This window comes from Phocoena phocoena, chromosome 12, assembly GCF_963924675.1.
Source record: "Phocoena phocoena chromosome 12, mPhoPho1.1, whole genome shotgun sequence".
In the NCBI taxonomy this organism is placed as follows: domain Eukaryota; kingdom Metazoa; phylum Chordata; class Mammalia; order Artiodactyla; family Phocoenidae; genus Phocoena; species Phocoena phocoena.
The window spans coordinates 13232212-13259348 of record NC_089230.1 but is presented as its reverse complement, the minus strand read 5'-3'; the positions used below and the strand labels follow the sequence as shown (position 1 = coordinate 13259348).

Here is a 27137-nt window from a genome sequence, read left to right as displayed (position 1 = left end):
GAACCCGCGTCCCCTGCATCGGCAGGCGGACTCTCAACCACTGCGCCACCAGGGAAGCCCCTACAGCTTCTTACTTCAGCTGTTTCTAGGTTTAAAATGTTTAGATAAAAGATTCACATTATTTATTAAGCTTGTAACAATTTTATTCATAACAGGAGAAAAATTTATTTACATGTATATACAAAAGAGACATTTATTTTCTTACTCTGGCACATAAAAAATACAGAAATATTTACATATGTACAAAATATTAAAACATACAAACCTTACGAATAACAAAAAGCAAGATTTCACAAAAGATACTTTTTTGGGAAATACACACACTGAAAAAGAGGTTCAAGAAAGGTGACAAAACACTTAAATTAACAGACACCAGAAGCTGATATTTCAATAGGTATTATTAATTTGGTACAGCAAATAAAATGTCTCAAATGCTAATGGATGGTAAAGAAGATTTACATTTAAGATTGTCCAGGTAAAATTACATGGTCCTCCTTTACCATAAAATCGAGACAATTTTATTTTACCTCTGAATCACAATCATCAGAAAAAGTTTTTCTTAAAATATTTAAATTTTCTGATTTAGATTGAGAATTTTGAATTTTTTCACATTAAATTGTAAAATATTTTAAGAGTTTGTGTATCCTCTCTTCTCACTGAGGGAAAAAAAAACCATGTACTACACTGATTTCAACATAAAATTGAACATCATAGTACATTTATTTTTTTAAGTTAAAACCTAACATTTTCTAACTAACCTTCAAGATCACTTACAACTGATTTATTAAGAGATCACAGTCGTCGTAAATTCTTCTTGCTTTTCTTAGTACCAGGCAAAGGACCCATTTTATAACTGGCTTTTAGGGGCTTGCCATTTGAACAGTCTTCAGTGGTATGATAATTACACAGGCACCTTGTGCAATAATCAAATCCACAGCCTTCTCGTTTACAGGTTGCCCGTTGTAAATAACAATCGTATTTTGCAGGTGAATTACAGCGAATACAGGCTTTGAGGCTTTCGTTCTTTTTCAAAGTTCTGGCAGCCTAGAAAGAAGAAAATCCATAAACAAATTTTAGTAAGGACTGAATGTAATTTAGTTACTCAAAACAAGTGCACCTCTGTGCCTTCCCCAATACATGTATAAAGCACTAATGTCACAACTCCCGCCTTTAAGGAGCTTTCTGTTCAACAGGTGAGAAACCACTGTCAACTGATCCAGTGGCTATTTCCTAATGCTACAAACATGCTCTTATTCATAAATGCTACTCGCACATCAGTGCAGAACTTAAATGTCACCTTTTCTGTGAAATCTTCCTGGAGTCACTCAGGAGTTGGTTGCTCTTTCACCTCTAGTTCTTCTTTTTTAAAAACACCTATCACATTATATGGCATTTATCTTTATATTGCTATGAAGGTTACCATGTTTCCATATCTATGCGGTGCCTGATAAAATTGACTTCTTGCTTAGCTCTCTTCATCAGTTATTAAAGGCAATAATTGTGAAACGTAGTATTTAACAGTTTTATAAAAAAAACTTCAAAATCAAGGTTTTTCCTTATCCTCTTTGTATTTCCAAATTAAATCTCAACAACATTGAACTGTCATAAACAATGCCAAATGATATCTATTATTTTCGGCACAGAAAGACATCTCTGTGTACTTCCCTAATTTGATTAGTTGAGTTATAAATGGTTTTCTTACTCTAAATCCTTTTAATAATAAATGTCCCATATGTTTCTAATTTATTAATAAACAAGAAATTACCTCAGAGAATTCACTGTGTCGACTGTAAGTAGAACCTTTCTGATCACCTGGATCAGGTAACTTGGTTCGAGCTTCTTTTTTGGGGAGAGTCTGGGTGGCTGACTTTTGCACAGATACTAATGGGGTTCTGAATAAAACATATTCTCTGGTTGAAGCGTGTGGTGAAAACTTAATGTTCTTTTCCTAATTAAAAAAAAAAGTTTTAATAGGATTAAAAAAATATTCTCCTATATTCTCAACAATCAGGAATTTTTATTATGTTTGTACATGTTGTACATGTAAAAGGGGCAAATGAGAAAATAAAGGATTTATTCCTGCATCCAAATTACCTGCATGTGCTTAAACACAGCCACCCACAAATATTCACACATTTAAGGCCTAACAACTAAGCTGTTGAGTGAAACTGCAAATCAGAAATTGTGAGAAAGTGCTTTACACTCTTAGTATGTAGCATTTAATACATGATTTATAAAGCACTACCACTAGAACAAAAGGTCATTCTCCCCATCCACCAGTAGATGGCAACAGTCACTGTTTAAGTGTCCCCTCAGGGCTATGAATGGATCCAAAACAATCTTTTGGAATAGAAGTTTCCATTAACACCAGCTTATACATAAAGAAACTGAACTTGGAGAATTTAAGCAATGCTTGTCTAAAGCTATACAGCTAGTAAGCAGCAGCACCAAAATCTGGACCTAAGTCGGCCAACTCCTAGGCCTGAAATTTTAATCATGTGTTGATCTTTATTCTCAGAGACATCTCCAAAGTTGCTATTTGGTAAAGTAAATGAATTCCTTTCCTGCATTAAGAATCTTCAATATGTAGATAATTACTGTTTATTTGTTAACAGCTAAACTACAAACGGCAACCAAGATTAGCTATAAGGTCAACTCTCACTGAGATCTGAGTAGTTTTCCCTTTATCTGCGGACATTTCCTTTCATGGAGAACCCAAGAAATAAACGACTGGGGTGGGATCCCATCCCCTTTATCCTTGAATTATTTTAATGAGTTATGAATGTAAAGGATTTCCAGATCATCTGTTATCCTTGCTATTTCCCCCTCCAATTTCAAAGGTAAAGAGCACTAGCTGTTATATTTTAAAATTAAAACAACTGCAAGACTTACGGTAATTCTTTGTATTGCTTTATTGTACAATTGCAATGCCCCCTTATCATCTTCTAGAATCTTCTTCCAAGTTGTGCTCACTTTAGACACACTGGAAAAGTAAATGATTATAAAGGAAACAATTAAAGCACCACAAAGAGCTAAGATGACTATATTACAGAAACATTAACAGTACAATAAAGAAATTTCTATTAGCAGTGCTTCTCAAACCCAGCTATACATTAGAATTGCCTGAGGTACGCACTTAAGATTTAAGGATGGGGCTTCCCTGGTGGCGCAGTGGTTGAAACTCCCCCTGGTGGCGCAGTGGTTGAAACTCCCCCTGCCGACGCAGGGGACACGGGTTCGTGCCCCGGTCCAGGAAGATTCCACATGCCGCGGAGCGGCTGGGCCCGTGAGCCTGCGCGTCCGGAGCCTGTGCTCCGCAACGGGAGAGGCCACAACAGTGAGAAAGATTTAAGGATGGCCCACGCCTAGTCACTTGGGTTTAACTGATCTAAAATGGGGGCCAGGGCGCTGTATTTATTTAAAAGCTCGCCATCAAGTAATCCTAAGTGGATCCAGGCTTAAGAACCACTATACTTCGTACTTCATTTTCTCACAATATCCACAAATATCAAATAAGAAGCCCCACTGTATATATGGCACCATCTTGGTTATTTATTAACATTAGACAAATTTCAAAGAACTTGAGGATACACTGCTATTAGTAGAAATCAATTTTAAAAATCCATTTTGCTAACAAAAATGTTGTGAGGTTGATTATCCCTCAAGAAGCTAGCCAATAATAAAAATCAATCCTTACTTATGTCTGTTTTGCTTCACCTATATTTCATGGACCAGTGTAAAGTAACACAAAGCCTCTAAAAAATTTTTCAAAAAGCCAAAAATGAATCCAGTTGAGCTGGAAGCAATCTAATCCAATAGTCTGGATAATCAACTTAATTCTCAGTTACCTCATCCTAGCAGGTTTTCTTTGGTGGAATGCGAAAGGGTGGTCAGTATAAGGTTTCTAAGAAATAGTAATAATCAGACCCATTTGTGGGTTCTGTATTTTCATCACTCTCAAATTTGAAAATGGCCTAAAAAGAACAGAAATTATTTCATACTTTCAAGTGTGACAAAAATCATAATGCCTATTGGACGTGTACACCAGACCTAGGCTCTTGTTTTATAGTTAAGACTAAAAGATGGAGCTTACATATGAACAATTTCAGAACCAAAAGGAACAAAGATCCCAATCTCACAGAAATAGTTTTCTAATAGCATAAATATGAAATTTGAAATAACTGGATTAAATGCATACTTTAAAAATTATCTTTCTTTCCTCCTAGTGACACGTAAGTAGTAAAATACCAGCAACCAGACAAAAGTCATCACTTCCATTAAAAACAGTGCACGACTACCGTACTATGTCTTTGCATGAGCTGGTGGTACTGAGCCATCTAACAAAAATGTTCATGGATTATATTAATGACCACAAAGCAACAATACTTACTTGATTAAGTCCATATCACTGAGCTGTGTCAAAATATTTGCTAAGAGATGTCTGAGTCCCCTTCGAAAGAGTTCACTGAGAATATCTACACAGTCTAGGCCCATTTTCCTGCCAATTATATTCTGCAGTCTAAAATTTCCACTGGATATAAATTCTTTGAGCTTCTCCCAATCTATTTTAGGATTTCGTTTACAGTTTTTTTTTAATGTTGAACAAACCACTTTTTCAAAATGAAGAGCTGGCAGCAAGTTTTTGTTGGGATATTGGTCTGGGCTTTGTGTCCGTAGCAGGCAAGATTGTGGACTGTCACTGAAATTTTCCACCAGGGGAAGGCTATTGTCTTCATGTTCACTGAGGCCACTTTGCTGGGAAAATGAAGAGTAGCCACTGTCTTCATAAGGTCCACTGGTCTCTAGTTCTTCTATGTCATTTGAACTATTAAGTGTTTGCTGTACATGTAGATTTTCCTTATTATGCAAGGGCTTGCTCTCAGTTTCAAGTTCTACAATCCTGGGGCTCACAATCGGTGACCCAATATCTGATAACCTTTCATAGTCTTTAATGAAGTCTTTATAAGAACCTTCCAAATTTGCAGTAGTGTAGGAACCTTGTCTTCTACTGTCATCAGGCTTTACCGGTTTAATTCCAGAATGAACATGGTTATAGTTAAAATCACACTTCATTTTGACAGAGACAGTGGAACTTTCTTCTTTACAACCTACAAAAAGAACATAACATATTTACTTCCTAATGGCAAAATTTCCACATATCCCTACTTCTAAATTTGGGATATAGAGACTTAATTACTTTGCATTCTCTCAGCACTGGGTACTGCCTATGTAGCTGTGAAATTGTCCAAGTTTAATATGAGAAAACATTACTAAAACCTTATAAAAGTATATACATCTTACTCTTGAGGGGGTACCTTCAGTACAGATTGCTTTTAAATCTGTATAACTCTACCATCTGACTTTTAGAGTCATATCTGAGTAGAAAGTAGTGACAAAAGGGACTATTTAATAAATATCTGTGCTTATGGAACAAATAAGGAAATGTGATGCACCATGAGCGGGGTATGAGATAAGAAATATCCTTATAGAAATCAAATACTTCTAGAGAAATATGGTCAAGACAATGGAGGAGGGGAATGCCAAAATAGTTTTGATAAAAGTAGCAAAAAATTTTGTATATTTAAATGTTAGTTTAGCAATTATTATAAGGCTTACAATAATGAATCAAGAAATCTATAGGTAGCTTGGAGAAAGGACTGAAAAGGCAATAAATTTAATCATTTGAATGTTAACCATACTACTGAGTTTCTGGGCCAGATAATTGTGCTGGGGGCTGTCCTGTGCACTGTAGGATGTTTAGCAACTTTTAGCCATTTGATGCCATTAGCAGCCACTATTCCCCAGTCAGGACAATAAAAAATGTCTCCAGTAACCACTTATTGGAGTGTGGGGAAGCCAGCAGAGGGCAAATTTCCCCCATTCCTTAGGTGAGAACCACTGCTTTAAAGGATGATTAGAATTTCTGTCAGGTAGTAGAGACTGGGAAGGAATGGGTTCAAGAAAATCGCTTAGCATTTTTGAAGGCAGAGTATATGGATGGTATGTGCTTCTAATGTACTCCCCCATCTACTATACCCCCTGCAAACCAATCACAGGTAGGTAAAAATTTACCCTATAAGTAAATGTAGGTACCTAAGTACAGCATCTGTTCATATTAATTTTACTGTTTTTACTTAGAACCTCTAAGTACTAAAGGACACCTTGATAGCAAGTAACCTTGTAGGTAGAGACACTCTTTTAATTAGGTTTAAACTAAGAGTTCAGGGGCATAAAAGTAAATAAACCCCCAATTAACCCTAACTCTAGAACAAATTATACTGAGTGGTTCTCTTCTACTCAGAAGAGTAAAAAATTCCAAGAGATTTTTATTTTTGCCTCAAGTAAAGAATTAAGTATGATTTACACAAGACTACATTTTATCTGAGAGGATAAAAAAGAAGCCACCAACAAAGACACACCTTTTACTTTGTTTAGTTGCCTAAAGGGAAGAGGCCTGAAACTGTACTTCAGAAAGTTAAAATTCTTTTCAAAAGCATTCTTTCTCTGCTGTCTTTAGAACTTAGTTACTGGGAGACTATCCTATAGAACCCCTTTCATCCAACATTGTTCTTTGGATATGGACAGTTCTTTTAATTTAGAGCTAATAATGATTCAACTACCTTATTAAGTGTTTCGAAGTTAATTTCCAGTGTGTCTCCAAACACTTGATTCTCACAACCTTTTGAGGTAGAATGGAGAGGCATTATTATTTACAGTTAAGAACACTGAAGCTTATCTAAGTAACTTGCCTAAGATTTGACAGGTAGTTAAGAGGGACAGATTATTTTTCACTGTAAATTCACTGTTCCATCCACTATCTCACCTGGGAAGTAAGATGAAGAGCATTAAAGAAAAAAGCATAAAAGTATAGACTTATGGACTTTGGGTTATAATTTAATACTACATTATTTACATCGTTGCTCAAATTGTTCCAGCTTTTGCCATTCTAAGTTCATGTTCATTTGACATTCCTTACTTTTCGGCACTAAACAAGATGCTCCACGATCATCTTGTATTTTTCCTGTTCCAGCCAGAAAATCTGTTATTTCTCCAAGGAACTTTGGTTCCTTTCATTGGTTCCAAAATCTGGATGCTGGTTGTAGATTTAGAGTGTGAAGTTTATACTGCAAAATAAACTGAATACCATCTTTTATTTAAAAAAGGAAGCTGAAAGACTGTAAAAAGCTAATTCCATGTTTTTTAACTAGTTCAGTGTTTCCCCATGACCAAGCCAAATGCCCCTAAACAATTTGGGAAATGTAATTGATCTGATATTACCCTGGAAGGAAAAAAAAGTATCACACGGTTCTGTGACCTCTTGACTTAGATAGATGAGGGCTAAGAGTCTAGTTCTGCCGCTTCATTCATTTATCCAATGCCTCTTTAGTGACAGGGTGTGGAGTAGAAAAGAAACTAGTCATGCAAAATCTTTTGGAGGTGAAATCCTGACATCTGAAAGCCTTGTGAAAAACCAGACAGAGGTGGACACTGGAAGGACAAGTGTTGAGCTTTCAAGGAAGAGGAAGGCCTGCAGGGCTGTGACTTTGTGAGCTAGGGGAAGAATTGCTTGAAAATGAAAGTTGGAGAGGTACAGTATGCTCTATAGGATTTTTAGGGTATACTGGCTTTTATTTAGTGTGTGAAAAAGAGCCTTTGAGGGGTTCTAAGTAGAGACATTTGGTTTACGTCAAAAAAAAAAAAAAAAAAAAAAAAAAAAAGGATGGGCAACTGTGGAAAATGGATAGTGGGAAGATTCAAGTGAAAGCAGGGAGGCTAGCTGGAAGTGCCTATCACAGGAGTTCAGAGAGTTGGGTACCTGAGACTCGGATGGCCGCAGCGGAAATAAAGATAACTGGATAGATCTGAGATCTTTTTAGAAGGATAAAGTCAACAGAGGTTGGGGATGTACTGTATTAGATGTGGATGATGAAGGAAAGGGGAGTAAAGAATACCCTGGGGTTTAAACCTTGAGCATCTCAGGTACAAAAAGCTAACAACAAACAAACAAAAAACTAAGCAAGCTTCCTCATTTATAAAATGCAGGTAAGAAAACCAACCAAACTGGATTAAATGTATGGAAGAGTCCCTGTCACTTATAGTTTAATAAATAAAACTTATTTTCACCATATTATTCTTGTAAGCCAAATCCCTTCATATTCTTTATACTGTAAATCACGAACATTTTAAAAGTAGCAAAATGCATCCTACACAGACCTATGCATTTCAGATTATTATATACTTTCCCTAGGAATCATATCCGACTTCAAATGAAAATCCTTGCTCAGCCTTTTGGCTAGTTTTGTAACCTAGAACGCTGAATTAGTCTTTCAGTTTCTTTAAAATGGAAATACTTATGTCTACCTGAGAGTTGATAACATTCTTAAAACCTCTTAGTTACCCACTCAACAATCCAATCACGAGAAAGTGGTATGATAGTTTACCATACAAAGTTTGACCTTCCATTTGACCTTCCAATGTAGATGTGACGTGTCATATTACCATAGTTAAAAAGATTACAGTGCTTGGAATTAAAAATCTTTACCACTATCCCAATGCTAAATAATCAAGTTCTACAATCCCCAATACCTAGAAGACAACCAGCATGTGCCCAACACTAATTAGGCACGGCAAGTCCTTAAAAATTTAAGAGAGCCCCAAGGCCTGCCGCCATCAACTGCAAATCAGCCATAATCCCTGAGAGAAAATTTCAGAAAAGCCTACTTTCAGAAGTAATGGAATGCAATAGATTTTTAATTTCATTTCCTCAATTTTGTAAATATGGAAAAAAAATCCAGGGACCAGCAAATATTCTCGTGAGGGGCAAGGTAGTAAAGACAACTGGAATTAAGCAACCAAAAATATCCCTTCTTAGAGCCACCAAGCTTCAGAATTTCACAGAGGGGCTCAAGATTCAGGGTTTTCTAGAAACAGACTTAACCTGTTAAAATATTTTTTGAGCTTTCTACATTCCTTTTCTAATGAAAGGAGCACTTTTCAGTGATGACCAAATATACAATATCAAGTTGCTAATTTCTAAAATTCTTGGTCATTTCTGAGGTAAAATGAATGCATCTGGATCTCTTTTGGGAGACAGCAACAAAGAGGATAAAAAAGTCAGCGTTTATCTGAGTGCCTTCCATTCCACCCAAGAGGTGGAATAAAAGACTGGTTCCTCAGGAGCGCGGGGAAAAAAGATAACTGATTCTTCACTTCTCAAATCTGCTTCCCAAATTCTTCAAGACCGTCTCAATTTGGACAAATTCAGGGTTTTGTATTAAAAAGTGCCTTTCTTCCTCCCTCCTTCTGACTCCAGGCCTTGAGACTGAGTCACTGGGTAAAGGGAAAAAGGGAGAAACTGAACATTTTTGGTTGCAAGTCCCAGCAGAGCCTGGCCCGATGAGGGGGCCCTGCATTTGGCGGGATTGGGTTGGGGGGAACCCTGGAAATCCCGAGGGGTCGGAGGGGTGGCCCTCAGGGCGCGGGCCGGCGGAGGAGGCGGGAGATAACAGCGAGCACGATCTCCCGCGCCCGCCAGGAAGGCTGAGGTGACGAAAACCGGGGGGAACTGACTTCCGACCCGGGGGTGCGGGGCACACGGGGAAACGGGGCACAGAAGCGGGGGTCGGGCCACTGGTCGGAGGCTACGGGCCACCGGCTCGCGGGCCCTGTCAGAGCCGCAGCCCCGGGGTGGGGGAGGGGAAGGAGGGGCGTCTGGCGCCCGGGCCGGCGGGGTGGAGGTCGGTGGCCCTGCGCGAGGAGAGAGGGCCATCGGAGAGGCCGCGACCCGCACCTCCTCGGGAGCAGGCGCCCAGCTACGCGTGCACGGCGGGACCCGGGCCCGCCGTCCCGCCTCGGCACCTCTTCCCCTTCCCAGACCCCTGCCTTCTCCCTCCCGGTCCCGGGACCCCCCGCCGCCGCTGCCGCCGCCGGCCGCCCGAGGCCCAGCGACGGTCCCCAGGGCCGGATTCGGGACCGCGTCGGGTCCGGGGCGCTGTCCCCAGTCTTCCCCCCTCACTGGGCACCCCTCCTGGAAGGCGCACCCCGCTCGCACTCACTCTCTCCTCTCACCCACCGTCCGAGGGGCGAGGGCGCCCGGCGGCTGTCAGGACGCCGTAGCTGCAGCGGCAGGAACCGGAGGGCGGCCGTGGGGAACAGCTGCAGGGGCACCGGCTCATGCCAGGGCAAGTGGGTTCCGCCTCAGGTGAGGGAGCTGCGCCCGCGGCAGAGAAACGGGCCACCCGCTTCTCAGCTCTAGCTTCTAAAAGGCGCCAGCTGGTACTTTTAAAATCTTTGAATTTGGTGCCCAAATCCGCACGGCCCAATGGGGCGCGCCGCTCGCACGCGCGCTCCAATGGGAAGGCGGCGGGAGGGGGTGCCCTCACCCACGCCCAATTGGAGGCTGCCGAGGCGGGGCCGGGCCGCCAGGCCCAACCTCCTTCTTCCCCGGCTGCTCCGCGCGTCCGGAAAGATGCTGAGGCAGGGGGCGGGACCTCGGAGCGCAGGGAGACCACTGCCGGGCCGCACGTGGAGGGAGCCTACCACGCATGCGCGCTCCCGCCACGCTTCCCTTCGCCGTCTGGAGAACGGGCCTCCTGCGGGTCCTAATTTCATCCTGAAGGCAGCTTCGGCTTCTGTCTGAAGATCTCCGCTGGGTAGAAAGGGTGGCCGACTTTCTCCGGTCATCTCACAAGCGGGAATTTGGTGAGTAGCCACTGTGGTCGTTCGGGAATGCAGACTTTCCGGAAGAGGAGCCCTCCCCCAGCCCTACTTAGCCCGCCTCTCTAGGATTTAGGCGCGCTCCTCTCTCCCCCTAGTTTCGCCCCACCCCCGGCTCAGCGCTTTCGCGCAGGCGCTTGTGGCGGGCGGTAGCTGTGCTGTTGGCGGGTTGGCGCTTGCGCGCTGGGGTCCCCCGCGTTTCTGTTTGGGGGGAGGAGAGCTTGGGGCCGCGGTGGGAGGGGCCGCGTCCCTCCCGGCACATGGAGCTGGTCCCGCTGACGTGGTGCGGGGAGACCTGGGCCCGCATCTCCCAGGAGCCTTCCGGCGGGGCTGAGGCTGGGACAGTCATTTCTTCCTGTAAGCGTGTTTTTATTTTCAACCACTGTTCCCCAGCCACCACTGCTTTGTTACGGACGTTTAGCTTATTAAATCTACTGTACTCGCACACAGTAGTCCTTGCTCTAAAATGAATGAATCAATCAGTCATCCTAGCCTGGGAGTTCTCATTTCCACACCCTGGGACCAAAGGCTCCTGGCCTGATTTTCTAGTGATGGAGGAAACGGAGGAAGTATTAATTGTTAAGTCTTATGTGACAAGTTGTACCGTATAATTTGTCATGCTGAACTTTTCACTCTTTGAATGTGTGCTTTAAGTGGTGACGTTGCAGTCCCCCGACCCAGCTTTTGGTCACAACACAGTGACGCTACAGGAGGTGAGCTCCCCAGAGTCCAAATCCCTGTCTTTGGCAGTTTTCCCTCTTTCTTTTGCTTTTCTGCAGCCTCGGGGAGAGTTAATAGTTGGCTTGTGGTAAGCGCTCAAATTGTGGGCCAGTCCTGCGTGAAGCAGGGCCGGGATCAGGATGAATCATGCAAGTGCTGAGTGGATCCTGTCTTTATGTAAAATTTTCGATAGTTCATGTTTTTTTGCGTTAATTTTTATTTTTCAGAATGTTGCATTAAATTAGTATTTTTCTGGGTTGCTGAAATTTTTGGCATCCCCTTAAATTTTTGCCCCTGAGTCATGTCTCTCACCAGGCCCTGGTGCTAGGTCCTGCAGACATAGGGTTGAAAAGACAAAAAGTCCTGTTCTTCAGGGAGTTTACTTTCTAATGGGAAAGAAGTTCGCAATTAACAATTTCATTGAATGAAAGAGGAATATAAAACAACATAAGGGGGTAGAGAATGGGCAGTAGGGGCAGGGTTAAGGACTTTGGGTGGTCAGGAAGGTTTCTGAGGCTTTGGACCAAGATCCGAATGTTCAGCTGGCAATGCAGAGATCTGCATAGTAAGCAGAGGAAAGAGACTGAAGGCGCATAGCTTCTTCCAGGGCTAGAAGGAAGTCTAGAGCCTACAGAGCAAAAGACTGTAGGAGGTGAGGTCAAATAGGTAGAAGCCAGATCCTGTAGGACTTGGTTAACCGTTGGAGGAATGTTAGCAAGGGAGTGATTTGTTGAATGAATATTAAAGCGATGGTAGCTTTTATCTACTAGGCACTTTGTAATATTAGCCTTTAGTTCTCCCAATAACCTTAGGGTTTTCATTTTCTGATTGTGCTTAAAAGTGTAAGTTCATTCCCACAGAACCACCAGTCTTAGGATAAGTCCATGTACTTTCCTCTTTCCTCTGTGTTATACTGAGGAGTAATAATACTTGTGGGAGGCTTGACTGCTTATAAGTACGTTTTCATATTACTTTCCCATTTGACCTCAGAGATCATCTTTATTCACCTTTTTTATTTTTAGATGCAAATATGTGAAATTTGAGGGGAGGGGGGGTTCTCATTAAATTAATTGAGCACCTGGACTACAACCTTTGAATCTTAACCACAGCTTAAAAGGTATGCTCCAGCAGTTATTTTTAAAATTTATTTTCAGAAAAAGGCTAAGATATTGGAAAAACTAAAATTACTATCGTAATATAAGGTAATATAAAGAGTGAAGCATGTTTTATTGCATGCTGGAATAGTTTGTTAAGAGTCTTTTTCTTTAGGCTTATTAAGTTACTTAATATTGATTTTAACTATTAGAGCTTTAATTATGTTGAAATATTATTCTTAACTGAGAGTTAACTTTAACTTTTTCAGTAGGTTCATGAGCACCTGTTAGTTTCATTTTTAGTGAGAAATTTAGAAAGGGATATTCTGAATTTTACTGGATGTCAACAGATATATGTACCCCTTTTTTTCTACAAATCAGTATCAATCAGAATTGTTGAGGTTTTAGGTGCAAAATGAAGTGCAAAGAGAATTGCCCTTATTCTCACCAAATCCTTATTGCAGATCTACAGCATGCAAGACATCCTGGAAATGTCTGGAAATAATTGGGACGTGGTACCTGCCCCTTTGCTTCCTATCTGGGCCAGCCACCTAATAGACGTAGATGCTCAGTAAATAATCTTTGAATAAAAAGCATCATGAGTACAGGGGGGAGGAGATAAGGTGCACAAAATACAGCTGTGAACACTGGATGAGGCAAATATGTCTAGCTACCGTGGGAATTTTTATAGAACAGCGAAGTTACTGCTGTATGCCAGGATGAGATTACTCTGTAGGACAGGGTTTCTCAACCTCAGCACTACTGACATTTTGGGCCAGAGAATTCTTTGCTGTGGAGGCTATGCTGTGCATTGTAGGGTGTGTAGCAGCAGCCTTAACCTCTAACTCCCCCTGCCCCCCCACCTCAAGTTGTGATAACTGTCTCCAAACATAGCATCGTATCCCCTGGGAAGTATGGTTGCCTCTAGATGTGAACCTTTGCTGTTGGGGATGTCTTTTAAGGGAATGGGGAGGAGACTGGCCTTCCCTGGCATAGGAACGAAATGGGGGCAAGCTTAAGTGCAGGAGGATTTATCAAGAAAAATTAATTTGATGTGACATAAAGGGGTGGTGTGTGAAGTGGGCTAATATGAAAGGATGCTGGGTAGGGATATGGATGTGCTGTGTGCATACTTCAGAGTTGGAGTTTTATTTGGGAGGCAGGGGGAACCTATTAAGTTGTTGAGTAGAAGGGTGACAGGATCAGAGCCTTGCATTTTAGGAAGATGAATCTGGCAGTTATGTATGTGTGACCTGGATTAGAGTTAGGATGCAGGGGACTATCAAAGTAGTCCGGGAGCAGCAATTGTGGACCATGGTGGTGATAAGGGAATCAGTGAAGTTTAGGGTATTTAGGAGAGTAGGCATTAGAGTAAACTGCATATGAGGAAGAGGAATCGAAGATGCCTACAATTTAATTTACAGAGAGGGAGAATGGTAGTGCCGTGAAAGAAACTGAGATCACACAATGAGAAACGGGTTATAGAGGAATATGACGTTTCATTTTAGACATAGTGATTTTTTATTTATACATCTTTAAAATTTCCATTCTGGCTGAATGAGTTTTGATTAACTGATGTTGTAGGCCGTTTTGAAATGAAGTTCAGTTTTGGTTCTTCCCGAACAATACACCAGATTTCTAGACAAATAATTTTAGATCTAACTGCCTTTTAGACATCTTTTTAGTGCCATGAAGTTAGGTGTTGAAGAGACAAGAATGAAGAAAACAGTTTTGTCCACTAATGAAATGATGTGAAAGGGTTAATAATACATTCCATTTCCTGACCACCCTTTCCCTTTTCCTTATTACGCACACAAACCTGAGACAGGAGTAACCCAGTGAGTTTACTGCCTTGCCATAAGTGCTTTCATACTGTTGTGTAAAGGGCTGTGGAATACTAATGAAGAGCAGTTGACTGCATAGGTGCAAAAGTTCCCTTTGGGTTGGACCTTGAAGTCTGTGGAGGTAATTATGTGTTTTAGGAAGAGAGGGCAGGGAAGGCAAAGGCAGGTGGGAGCGACATTGGGTGCTTTATAATTCAGGTAGCTGTGTAGATGCATAGTTTGTGCAAACAGCTACAAAGTTCTAAGGCCCTTAAAATGTTAGACATAGGGTTCTAGTAAGCTTCACGCCAAAATTGTTGCTCTATTCTTACCTTTTCCTGGGTTCCAAAAATTACGTTTGATCATACAGGAGTAACTAATTTAGATTAGTGAAGTGTAAGCCAATGTCAGTTCACAGACCAGAATTTGTCAATTACTCCACAGGTGTTCATAAGGCACATAGTGATACATATCTTAAAGTTATATTGTTAACATTACCAAAGTATTATGATAATTTTTTTCTAACCAACTGTGATGTTCTAATGGGCAGGAAGTTTGAAAATTGACGGAAGGTTCTTTCCCACCTTCATTAGTACAGCTCTCACACTTTCTTTTCCTGTGGTGTAGAGAGGGAGGGAGTGGTGAAGCATGGAGACAGAATGAGTAGACTTTTGGCTCTCCCTTGTTCATAGAATGAAATACAACATTCAAGACCTTTCGTAATCTCAGTGCAACTTTTCTAATTATTACCTGTTAGAGGAGGTAAAGAGAAATTGAATAACAGTATACTGTCATATTTAATAACCTGTAGCTATGTCCCTTTCATTCAAAAAGGAAACCAAAAGACCCAAGGGGAAAGTGGTAAATCTGGGAGACACAGGCTTGCACTGGGCCTTGTGCTCGGTGATGACGACTGCTGAATGAATGCCTCTTGCTGCTTCTTGCGTTGCTTAGGTCACTAAGAGGGGCATTCATCAGCTGTTCCTGTGACGGCAGAACAGAATGGCTTTCATGAGCAGAGCATTACAGGGTGGAGGGATACTCTGCAAATTAAGATTCTCTGATGTATTTGATAACGTTTGGCCAGCTTAAATTCTTAACTGTCTTTAACGGTTTTTCTACACCTCCCTTTTAGAGCAATAAGATGAGAAATTATCAGTATAAAATTACTCTGAAATTTAGCACATGCTGGGGCTTTAAAGGGAATTTGGCTAATAAATGTTGACTTAAAGAGGAAACAACTGCCTGACAATAATGCAGTTTTGAATTTATGTAGTATGTTTATAAAAATTAATACTGTTGACTCAAACACATGAAAAAATGTGCAGTTTTGAGAGTTAACTAAATGTCTCCTAATCCTTTAACATTTCAATCATATAACCGTAATAGTGAAATCACTTTTCTCTCGAAATCCTACCTGGTTGTAACTACCATAAATTTGACATTTATTCATCATCCACTAGGTAGAGCTCTTCATAATTGTAGTTCTTCGTTTACCTCATGTTTTCAAAATATTCTCGAGCCAGCATTTCTAGCTTTTCTCACGTTTTTTATGGGGTAACTGACATGTCCTGTGTCTTTTCCTTTTTTGTAGTTAAACAGCTTGAATTTATGACTGCTTTCTGCAGTGAAGCACACACCGTGGGAGAACCATGGGGGGTCTATTTCTCAAGCACACTACTTTATTTGCTGTTGCTCTCAACACCAAGAAGTCTTTTACCAGCTGTGCAGCTTCAGGCAGACATTCCTGTGCTCTCCTTCCCTCTCAGGCTCAATTCTCTGAAGTCAGGCTTATCAGAAAAAAGCTAATCATAACCAGGATTGCCAGGGAAAAAAGAACAACTTTTTAAATGTTAATGATAGAAAAAACTATACTGGTTTAGCTTTAAGCTCACTTTCAACAAATTCTTGTTTCACAAGGGTGAAGTCATTTTTTAGCGAATCTAATACATCTTAGCATATCAGAGCATTCAGGCTGGCTTACTTAACTGTATATTTTAATGACAAAAATGCCAAGTCACAGGAAAGGGAAGGACTATGCAAAACTAACCCACTCTTAAGCTCTTAACTTCCAGTTTGCAGGAACTACTGTGACTTGAGGAACAAATGACGTGACCCATAATAGTCTCGCCTTCTCAAATGAAAATTCAGTGCAGTGTCATGATAAAAAGGGGGCAGCGTTTGGCAGGGCTGTTCTAGAATAAGGGAAATTTAAGCAATATAATCACGTATTCCCATCTGTGATTCTTAATTGGATCCTGGTTTGAAGAAGCCAGTTAAAACATTTCGGGGAGAACTGGGGAAAACTTGAATTGGGTGTTTGAAGATGTAAGGGAATTACTGTGAATTTTGTTAGGTGTGATGATAGTATATGATTAAGTAGAACAGTGTCATTTTTTTTACATACAAGCTGAAATATTTAAGGGTGAAGTGTAACATATTTATAACTTCAGTTACTGAAACTAAGCAATGAGTATGGTTGTGCCAGTTACCGATTTATTGCCTTTGTGATACTGGAGCCAGGGACCTATAAACATTTCTCCTGTGCCGGCTGGTACCATGTGAAGCTTTGTCAGTAGGGTAGGTGGACAGACAGTGCACGAGGAAGGGGCTTCTTTTGTTTCTGTTTCTATGCACAGCTGCCAGGGGTGCTCTTGGGACACTGATGGTTAATTTTATGTGTCAACTCGGCTGGGCCACAGGGTGCCTAGGCTTCTAGTCAGCGTTACTCTCCAACAGGCCTAACTCTCCACCTGGAGGGAAGGGAAGCCCTTTCCAAGGGTATTCTTTCCTTGGGTATTCTCTCTCAGTCCTAGAGTAGTAACCTTTTATCTCCTAATAGCTAATCCCATCGTTGGTTAATTTTTTATATCAGAATTATCCCTGTTCAAACTAAAGGTATGGTTTCTGTCTCCTGACTAGAACCTTGACTAATAACAATAATTACTGTCATATTTCTACTGTTTTATGTTTGAAGTTTTCCTTAAGAGTTCAACTAAATTTCTGATCATTCGTTAAATATTTTACATAAAACAAAGGACTGTTTTCCTTTCTTGTAAGAGTTCAAAATGTACAACCAGAGTCATGACTATATTGTAATACTTTTTACTAATAAATTGAGAGTTGATTCATATAAATTACCTATGTATTAAAAACATGTTATTCCCAATTGTGTTAACTCATGTGTTTCAAGAGAATACTGGTATGTACACAATGGACTTGCTATAATAGAATTTTCATAAGCTATACAAGTCTTTAATAACAAGTCAACTTAAACTTTGTTGGAAATAATTTCTACCAAAGATTCATAATTAGCGTAATCCTTCAGTGACTGTACAAGTTCATCCAGTAGGTACTCTCCTTGCATAAAAGCTTCAAGATCATGAAGTGACTGGTTTATTCTGTGATCTGTGACCCGGTTCTGTGGAAAATTGTATGTTCTTATTTTCTCTGACCTTCCTTTAGTGCCAATCTATATATTAAAAGAAAAGAGATATGAAATACAGTTAAATTCAGGGCAACTAAACCTACAAATTTAACTTACCTGGAGATAAAGCTCTTGGTTTATAATTTACAACGTTAAAAAGCAAGTTTTAAACATTCTGAATCCTCAAGTAACATGGGAACTTGATAGAGAAAAAAGAATATAGGCTTTAAAGTCAGACAGATTAGTATTTGAATTTTGAACCCTCTGCCATTTAATACTTTAAGACTTCAGGTAATTTATTTCAACTCTATAGTTTTCCCCGTTTGTAAAATACAGACAATACCTACTGCACAGTGATGGTGCCCACACACAGCCTGGCGCACAGCTGATATTCAGATGCTATAGCTGAACACATATAACCTCTGTGAACTAATCTGGTTGTCATCAGTTATGACAAAGTTATAATAAGGAGTTAACATAAAGTCAAATGTCAAACAGGAAGTAAGTTCAGTTTGCTTTGCAACTTTCTTCCATAATTTTCAAAGGATTCAAAATGAATGGGAATTCCATATACCTTTTAAAAATAACTTTGGTGAATGAGAAAGACACCTCTGAATATAAAAAACAGGGCAGAGGTGTAAGATTGCTATAAAACAAGTATAGCCCTTGGTTGAGCTACTTGAATTATACTCTAATTTCGACAAATACACTGAAGTGATTTTAACACATACAAAAACTTGTTTATCTAAAAATATTTTTATCCTTTAGAAGCATTTGTAAGATTTCAGTTTTACCTGAATCTTTCTAGCATTGTATCGTTTACTTGTTTGTTCTTCTACATGCAGGCTGTATAGTTTTGCACGTAACTTTTTCATAGCCATCTCTCTATTTTTCAGTTGAGATCTCTCTTGTTGGCATTCGGAAACAACACCTGAATAGTGTTATGAGAATTAAAGAGTTTTAATAGAGAAATCTTCATTTATTATCAAGGAATACTCCTTTTCCTTCTCATTCTTTTTCTTCTTCCTTTATAAAGGGAAAAAATAGGACTCTAATATAAAAAAGGAAGACTGTAAACTTAACAAGTAACTTTTACAGTTATCGGAAAACTGAAAATTTGAGTTATAGCTCAAAGTATTTCCATATTGAAGGCATACATACTAAACAATAAGCATTAGTCATTTAAAATGGATTATTTTCTGGTACTTTCAGCTAGTCACCATAATTTTTTTTTAAGTAATAACTACTCATTATACAAACTGAATTATAAAAGTTAATCTTATTACCAGAGTTAGTCACTATTAATATTTTTGAGTATTTCCATCCACTTTTTTTTCTATTCCTGTTTATATAACATGTATTACATAAGACATCATCTTCAAGTTTAATGTGAGGATTTCCTCATATTAAAAAAGAAGAAAATGAACCCAGCACTCCCCTCAGCCACTCTCAGTCAACAGGAATTATGACCGAGATCATTTACAGTAGGCGGTTCTTGTATTCTTTCTAGACAACAGAGGTCTGTTAACCATATGCTCTTTCTCACATGTAAATCAACAGTAAAAACACGTTTAATAATAGTGTACTGTATACTAATAGTATTTTGAAGTCTTAAGGAATATTGAGTTATAGCTCCATTGCCTTACTGTCCAGAATTAAGACAGAACCCCTAGATGTCTGCAGATGGACTTAATGGAAAGAAGCCCCTGAAATTACCTGCAAAACTTTGCATATAAGCATGTTTTTCTGGGTAGCAGGTCCAAGCTTTCATTTTCTCAAAGGAATCCATCTCCTCCTCCCTCCAAAAAAGGGTAAGAACTAGTGATTTAGACCATTTTTTGATAAAGAAGAACCCACGATATTACGTCATTGTGAGAATTTTTTAAAATTAATGATATAGTCACTAACATGGAAATTACCTGGGCTTAGATCCCTCCCTCTTTCTGGCTTTGTAATTATCCTGCAGAGTTTCAGCTAAGGATTCAAGATAAATCAAGTATTAAATAACAACTGTATTCCTCTGATAACTGACGACCTGTGTCAGTGGAAAATTAATCAAGTCATTCAGAATTCAATTTCTTTCTTCACTGTTTTATGTTGAAGAAATAAGTACATACCTGTCGGGAGATGAACTATCCGGACAGCACTGTCTGTGGTATTCACGTGCTGCCCCCCAGCTCCGCTGGCTCGCTTAGTATCAATTCTCAAATCTTTAGGATTAATCACCAGATTAATCTATATGTAAGAGAAAAGTTGGGATTTAAAAAAATTACATGTATGATCTGTTCAAAGAGAAGAACTGTCTATTTATAACTACATGTCATGTATAGAATTTATATAAGGTTTACAGAAGGTTTAATTTTAAGAACAGAAAGTAGTTGGAAGGATACCATTTTTTAAACTTTTCTTATTGGAAGAGCACATTATCAAAACATAAGGTAAAAGAAAAACAAACCCTCCCTCATCCTCAAAAACTGGACTTCTCTGTAATTACCCTCTTCTTACCAAGAGCAGAACTCAGAAATGTGAGTAATAGAAATGTGAATATAATAGCTAAATGATTTGAGCAAAAAGACTTTAGCAGAGGGGGAAAAAAATGACACTAGCTTAAGAACTATAGGAAGGTTTTATTTTGTTTAATTTTAAATGAAGGAGGATTTAAACATATTTAGAGGCAGAGGAGAGACAAACGGAAATGTTAAAGGCCAAGAAGTCAAGGGTATAGACTCAATTCATAAATACACTGGGGTCTGACATCAGGATAATGCTCTGTCCTGCGAGTCACCATCCAAAGCACTGTATTTAAAAAGCTCTTTCATGAACCATTACAGCCCAGTCTGTGAGATGTCCACAACCCCAGGAGCAGGAATCCTATCATTCACAGGGTGGCTCCTTCTTACCGCTGCTGGAAGAGTGAAATGAGATGACATATGGACCTCAGTCTTCAGTCTCCATCTTTTTCTGAAAACTCCTTACATCTCCAAGATGCTTAAGCCAAAGTGACTATATCTAGGTGTGGCTCCTCCCATCTATCCCATTTCACTCTCTCCCTTAACTGTTCTGTTGCTCATCTAGGCTTCACATAAAACTTAGACATGAAGAAAGGAACTCCAGTAACCCTATTAGAGAGAAACCCTCAAACTTCCTTCTCAAATCATTCATACTCCATTCTGAAAAACAAGTCATATATTTCCTATCACTTTTCAGCAGAAGGGATATAAGCAAAATAGAACTTCCCAACTAAGCTACCTTAAAAATATTATACAGTCTGAGAATTTATCTGTGAAAATAAAGTATACTCATTATGAACACTGTAGCAATATATTTCCATTTTAATATGATTGGGTTGTAAAGCAGCAATTTTGTTAAGTAATAGTTATCCTTTGTCAAAACAGGATTCTCGCTGTTAATGTTCTGGGAACAAGTCACACAAAGCAAAAGTCTTTATAAAGGTAATCACTCTCGAACTCTATTTAATATCGTTTCTCCTGTACATGGTCTCAAAATAGCTACTTGAAGCTTAGTGGTGGAGAAAAAATAATAAATAGGCAATGTAAGATTAGATCACTTATATATCCTTAATTCTTACCATCTACTGTTAAAATCACACTTTTGGACTGTGAGAATGTATTTGTAAAAACAACTCAAAATACATGATGCAAAAGAGACACTCAATTCAGTAAAGTGAGTGTTACTCTGGGGGCAAGGCACTGTGCTGGTCCCAGGATTCCAAGGAGAGGGGCCTGTGGTGCCTCACCTCAGTGGGTTGGGGTAAGATCGCCACAGTCATGGTGCTGGTGTGGATGCGGCCTTGCTTCTCTGTCCTGGGCACTCTCTGTACTCTGTGCACACCTCCTTCAAATTTCATGTGCTTGTAGGCTTCTGGACCCCCAATGCTGGCAGATGCATGTCTAAGGCCACCTTGAAAACATTGGGGCAAGGGAATTATTTTATTTTTCCTACCATTTATAACAACTGACCATCACGTCTACCATCTTGAAATATATTTAAAAGAGCTACATAATAAGCATATTGATTATAAAACATACTGAAAACCTTTAACAAGTCTATGATATTCACTTAATATCTTTATTTCATATAATTATTAAACATAAAGCATTTATGGTGTTAACTGTTCAGTAACACCTCTAAAGGACCACTTTTAAAAGACTATTAGTCATTCAGTGGTTAGTACTGAATGACTAATGTTTTATAGGCCATTTCAAACTTGATATATTTGCATTCAAAATTATTAAGGAAATGATAAGCATAAAACTACTTAAGCATCCTTATAAATTATAAAGCCTAGTCATGAACTTTCCAACCCTTTCCTAAAATATATGTAGATAGATAAATCTCTACTTTTTCAAAACAGTTTACTGACCTATTTCACTTGGAAAATATTCCAGGGTTTCAAAATGCCATCCTTTAAATGCAGCATACTGCTGATACATATCAAATATCTCTGAGGTAAACAACATTGCCTCCTGACCCCCAACTCCTGCAGTTACCTCCAGGATCAAATCACTTTCATCCGTTTCTTCTGAGGGAACCAAAAGTAAGATAATCTGCAAATACAAAAATATCACCCCTCCTATAATTAAAAAAAACCCTCAATGATTAGATGTAGGATTTTAAATATTTAGAGTTTCCCTAAGCAAATAATTTAATATTGCTGATTACGGTTCAATTATCTTGCCAATTAGAACCATATAATGCATAATTGCCAAAGATATTAACGTTATAACTACATTATAAATGCTATACATGTTCAGCTGACACTTACAGGTGTTTCTATTTCTTTCTGGTGTTCATGTATACATATCTGTTCTCTACTCAGTTAATAATTCAGTGCTTGCTGTGAGTAGTACACTATATTGTGTACAGCATACAAAAAGATTCTAGCTCTGTCCCTGGAAATTTATAGCCTAGTATGGCAGGAAAAAAACACTCAAATTGCATTTGTATTTTTTTCTAAGCTTCTTTAACATGGAAGAGAAACTTGCAATTTTGGAACTGGAGAGGCCTTTAGAGAAGATCTGGTCCAATTCCCTCATTTTACAAGTAAAAGAAAATGAGAATAGAAGTGAGATGACTCGTTAAAGAGCCACGCGTTAGTCACTGCCCTAACAGGCACAAGAACTCAGACCCTTGTGCCTGAATCAGTCTTCCTTTCATTACAATTCTGTGTTTCACACTGCAGTATGTTCTTATTAAGGAGATACAGAAAAAAGACTTCTTAGATGAGGTGAATTAAGAAAAAAAGCTGCCAACATTTATTGGTTCTTTAATGTTGACAGGCACTCTGCTAGGCACTCTACGTACTTTAATTCTTAAAACATCCTGGGCAGCTTCTGTTAACAGCTCCACCTTAAGAAGTGAAAACGACGTTTAACTCCAGTTGCCCAGTATCCTACAACTAGAAAGCGGAAGAGCCAGAATTTGAACCCAAGGCTACCCAAGTTCTGAAGTATCACTTTGTGTTGGTCAGGAGCTATACTTGCTTTCCTACTTTTCCATCTCTCTGGCCTGTGCCAATAGAATGTGACCACTCAAATCTTGAACTAACATGACAGAGTTTACATCTGTTAATTACTAGCCAATGAACAGAAACCATTAATACGTATGTCCTTCTATGTCACAAAAAATTTAGAAAATGGGTAGAAGGCAAGCTACATGAAATCTTTCACTCTATAGTGGAACTTTTCTTCTAGAGTGGTGGTGGGGACATTAATTTTTGGTAAGTTCTGCACTTGGATAAAGGGAATCTCTAAATTAAGCACCTCCTTTCTAGGATCCTTCCTCACCTTATCATGTTCTTTCACTTATATTTCCAGATATATCTGCTGTAAACCTTTAAGCTATGCTTTACAGAATTAATGAAGAGTGGATCTAATTTCATGATCCTTCGTCTAACTCCGTATGTTCTGCAGTTCTCCTAGATAAAAAGCCAAAGCAATGCAATTCCATTTTAAAAATTCTAAGGGCCTATTCTAGGCTGGCACTGTAATAGTGTCAGAGACACAAAGATAAAGAAATGTTCCTGCTTCCTCCTACCATCGCTCCATAACCTCTTCTTCTCATCGTCCATCCCCATCCTCACCTCTCTTCCAAAAACAAAAGAAGGAAAATATACTACCAACATTTCACTGCCTTTCTGGCAAATCCTATTAGTGTGACAGTCATCTTTCTTTCAGAGTTCTATCAATACAATCCTTTTAGTATGATAAAAAAACAGGGCCATGGGGAGTATGCTTTTTCCTTCTTTAAAAACCAGTTTATAATTATAAATACTAGCAAGCTGCTTAGTTCTTGACTTGCTTTTATAAACTTCTAATAAAATACATTAGAAGTAACAGCATGCACGGATGCTTTATTCCTTGCACAAATACCATACCTGATGCTTCAATTGAGCTATTTCTTTCTGACATGAAGTTATTTCACTCTCTGCAAGTTTCCTTAAGTCTTCATTTTCATCTAAGAAAAAAAGGCAGCAGGTTAACTTTTCCTTAATTAGTATTAAATTGCTAACAGAATTCAAGGTAATAGTTTTATTGTTATTGTAGCTTAAGGGAAAAATAACAATTATCCTGTCCTTTTAATAATTTATTAATTTAAAGCATATTATGCATTAGTTTTCAAAAGCATGTAGTTAAAAAAAAATTTTTTTTAAGTTTTTCCTGATGACAATATGTTCAAAATAAAAAGAATCTCTATAGAAAAATATAAAGAAGCTACAAAGCTTTTCTGTAATTCTGCCTCCCCAAAATGTTCATATTAACAAATATGCTTTTAGTTTTCCAACTCAGACTCTACAATAACAAATGAATACACTGAGCTAGTTAGAAAGACTGGAAGGGGAAGAGAAGGTACCACCAGTTAGACCAAAACTGAGTTAAAAAGTAGGAAGTCATTTGTCTTACTAGTAAATGCTTCATTAATATAAAAGTGTCCACCTAAATAAACATATAGACCCAACCTAATACTGACAGAATATTTACATGAAGCAGTCTTCTCTCTCAGGCTTTACCTAATTCTTATTTCATCTTTCAGTTTTCATTTTTACCGTACAAAATATACCTCCTCATTCTTCTATCCTATGGACCACATGCAGCCTATAGAAAGGAGACAGGCAGAAATTTTCTTAGCTATTACAATTTTCTGTTTCTGTTGAAAGAACAAACTCTATCAGCTGGAATGTTTATTCATGTATTAACAGCCAATTATGCTGGGAGCTGGGGATAATATGTTAAGACCTGCCCTCAAGGCAGGATTTTAGATCATTTTACTTTCCTTATATTATTCTAGGGGAGAAAAACTCACAAAAAATAACCTAAAACATTATGTGGTTAAATACTAAAATAACAGCATGCTGAAGGATTTTTTGTTTGTTTTGGGGATGGGCAGAAAAAGGAAAGAATTAAGGAGAGAATGACAACAGCAAAACTGAGACAGGTGAATATAGGGAGTGTTGGTGGAATGGCAGGGAATTATTTTGGCAAGAATTTGGTGAAATGTAAAATGTGCTTAATTAGAAAAAGGAAAAATGAATTCTAGCCCTAGTTCAACCACCAAGGTTCTCTTAGGGCAATACACCTAACTTCTGAGTCTCAGTAATCTCAAGAATAAAATGAAAGATCTGAGCTGGATGATCTCTAAGGGGCCTTTCAGCTCTGAAATGCAGTGTTCTGGTAAGGCTAAGGAGACTGGAACTAAAGTGTAGAAGTAATCTAATTTAAATACTACATTTTATTTAATGCAGTATACCCAAAACACTACCAATTTCAACATGTAATCAATATAAAAATATATTTTTTAATATTAAGGCTTTGTGGCTGCTACTTGGACTTTAAGCTTTGCTTAAGGAATGAAACCGATTTAATTTTTTCCCAAAGGATACTATGTCTCAACTATACAACTGCATTAGTCTCCCATTTTCCATGGCATCTTCAGTCCTATTCCAGGCTGCTTCTAAACTGCCACCAATCAAGATTCCTAAGCAAGAAAGCTATTCCTATCATTCACTCCGAATCTGAAAGCTTCTGCTGGCTGGCTTCTGCCAACAGGATGAAATCAAACTTTGTAGGTTAGTACTTGAGCCCCCTTACAAAATGGTTCCAACCTCCCCTTTCTTGGTTAACATAGAGTTCAGTGATTAAGAGCATGAGATTTGGGGTCAGTCCTATCCAAGCTCCATTCCTTACAAGCGGTGTCACCCGAGCTGAGTTATTTTATCTTTATGTCTCAGGTTCCTCTTCTGTTAAATGAGGCTAATAGAACCTACTTCATAATTTATTACGTGAATTGTATGAGTTATTAGATAAAGGAAGCTAAGCAAAGCCTGGAATATGGCAAAGGATCAGTAAAGGTTAAATTATTATTAAATCATCTAAGGGTGGGCCTTTATCCCTGTACAAGTCTTTCCCAACAAGTTCTCCTTGCTCTCCTAGGTTTTTATTGATACATATTTTCACTTATCATCTGTATTATAATTAACTTTCTTGCCCCCAATAGATTGTGACCCTCTCTAGAGCCTTTCCAAAGTGTGGGCCACAGACCAGCAACTAAGCATCCCCAGAAGCTTGTGCAAATGCAGAAACATAGGCCCCATCCAGATTCGAATGGACATGAATCACTTGGGAAATCTGTTAAAACCGCATGTTTCTAGGTCTCAGATTCCGAGTCTGGGTTTACTTAGCACGAACCTCTTCTGTCACTTTTGCGGGTGGTCCCTGTACCACACTTAGAAACGCTGCTCTCGAGCCCATAACAGGACTAGTGCCTTATTTATTTGTCTGGCGAGCTAATCTCCTGCTATTAAATCCGCAACCAATAAAGGTCAACTTAAGTTTTGTAAAAGGGCGCAGAGCACTGTCAAGGGAGCCCAAGGAGAGGATGGGACAAGAACTCAGATGCCTTGATCTCTGATGCAATCAAAAAGGGCTGCAACCGAGCAAAGACTTCAGACTCGGAGAGAGTGTGGACATCTGAGCAGCGGCTTAGTGGCAAGGGCAAATGAAGAGTCAAGAGTCTGCTCTGAATTCCGCTCCCCTAGGCACGGCCCTTACCGTGTAGCAGGTGCCCGGTCTCCTGCAGCTCCTGTTCCTTCTCGTTCAGAAGCTTGGCCACCGCCACCAGCTCAGGCCGCCTGACCTGCAACTGGACTTCAGACCCTACCTGGCGCTCGAGGAAGGTCCGTAGGGGTCCGCCGCGGGCGAATAGCTCCTCCAGTGGAAGGCTACCGCAGCTTACGTGTCGGCGGGCCGGGCCAGCAGCCTGCCGGGCCCACCGAAAAGCGCTCCAAAGAAACCTTGACCGCATAGCTACAGCCGGATGTCCGAAGCGGACAAGAGCCGG

General features: G+C 39.3%; 2 protein-coding genes across 4 annotated transcripts; both read right to left on the bottom strand.

The window, feature by feature from the left end:
• Positions 1 to 730: 730 nt before the first annotated feature.
• FBXO5 (F-box protein 5) lies at positions 731 to 10253 on the bottom strand. 2 transcript variants are annotated; one of them, XM_065889090.1, is made up of 5 exons: positions 10073 to 10175; positions 4391 to 5108; positions 2893 to 2983; positions 1766 to 1948; positions 731 to 1044 (listed from the first exon to the last, which is right to left on the bottom strand). In XM_065889090.1, exons 1-5 carry the CDS (start codon positions 10173 to 10175, stop codon positions 793 to 795), a joined length of 1347 nt encoding a protein of 448 aa, XP_065745162.1. In that variant the 3' UTR covers positions 731 to 792. The 2 variants fall into 2 exon arrangements, with proteins under 2 accessions (XP_065745162.1, XP_065745163.1); XM_065889091.1 differs by lacking the exon at positions 1766 to 1948 and having other exon boundaries at positions 10073 to 10253.
• A 7182-nt stretch (positions 10254 to 17435) lies between these two features.
• Positions 17436 to 27136, bottom strand: MTRF1L (mitochondrial translation release factor 1 like). Of its 2 annotated transcripts, none has more exons than XM_065888794.1 (7): positions 26849 to 27136; positions 24178 to 24257; positions 22165 to 22348; positions 21538 to 21701; positions 19898 to 20015; positions 18575 to 18711; positions 17436 to 17825 (listed from the first exon to the last, which is right to left on the bottom strand). In XM_065888794.1, the coding sequence occupies exons 1-7, from the start codon at positions 27099 to 27101 to the stop codon at positions 17625 to 17627; spliced, it is 1137 nt and encodes a 378-aa protein (XP_065744866.1). In that variant the 5' UTR covers positions 27102 to 27136; the 3' UTR covers positions 17436 to 17624. The 2 variants fall into 2 exon arrangements, with proteins under 2 accessions (XP_065744866.1, XP_065744867.1); XM_065888795.1 differs by having other exon boundaries at positions 17625 to 17825; positions 22273 to 22348; positions 26849 to 27101.
• Position 27137: the final 1 nt, after the last annotated feature.

Coding starts and splice junctions, on each gene's coding strand:
- MTRF1L (XM_065888794.1), bottom strand. CDS start 27,101: ATGCGGTCAAGGTTTCTTTGGAGCGCTTTTCGGTGGGCCCGGCAGGCT. Junction 21,702..22,164: donor ATATTTTCCAAGTGAAATAG/GTCAGTAAACTG, acceptor AATGTTTTCAAG/GTGGCCTTAGACATGCATCT. Junction 17,826..18,574: donor ACAATGCTAGAAAGATTCAG/GTAAAACTGAAA, acceptor TTTAATATATAG/ATTGGCACTAAAGGAAGGTC.
- FBXO5 (XM_065889090.1), bottom strand. CDS start 10,175: ATGAGCCGGTGCCCCTGCAGCTGTTCCCCACGGCCGCCCTCCGGTTCC. Junction 1,949..2,892: donor AAGCAATACAAAGAATTACC/GTAAGTCTTGCA, acceptor TTTTTTAATTAG/GAAAAGAACATTAAGTTTTC. Junction 1,045..1,765: donor GACACAGTGAATTCTCTGAG/GTAATTTCTTGT, acceptor TCTTCTTTCTAG/GCTGCCAGAACTTTGAAAAA.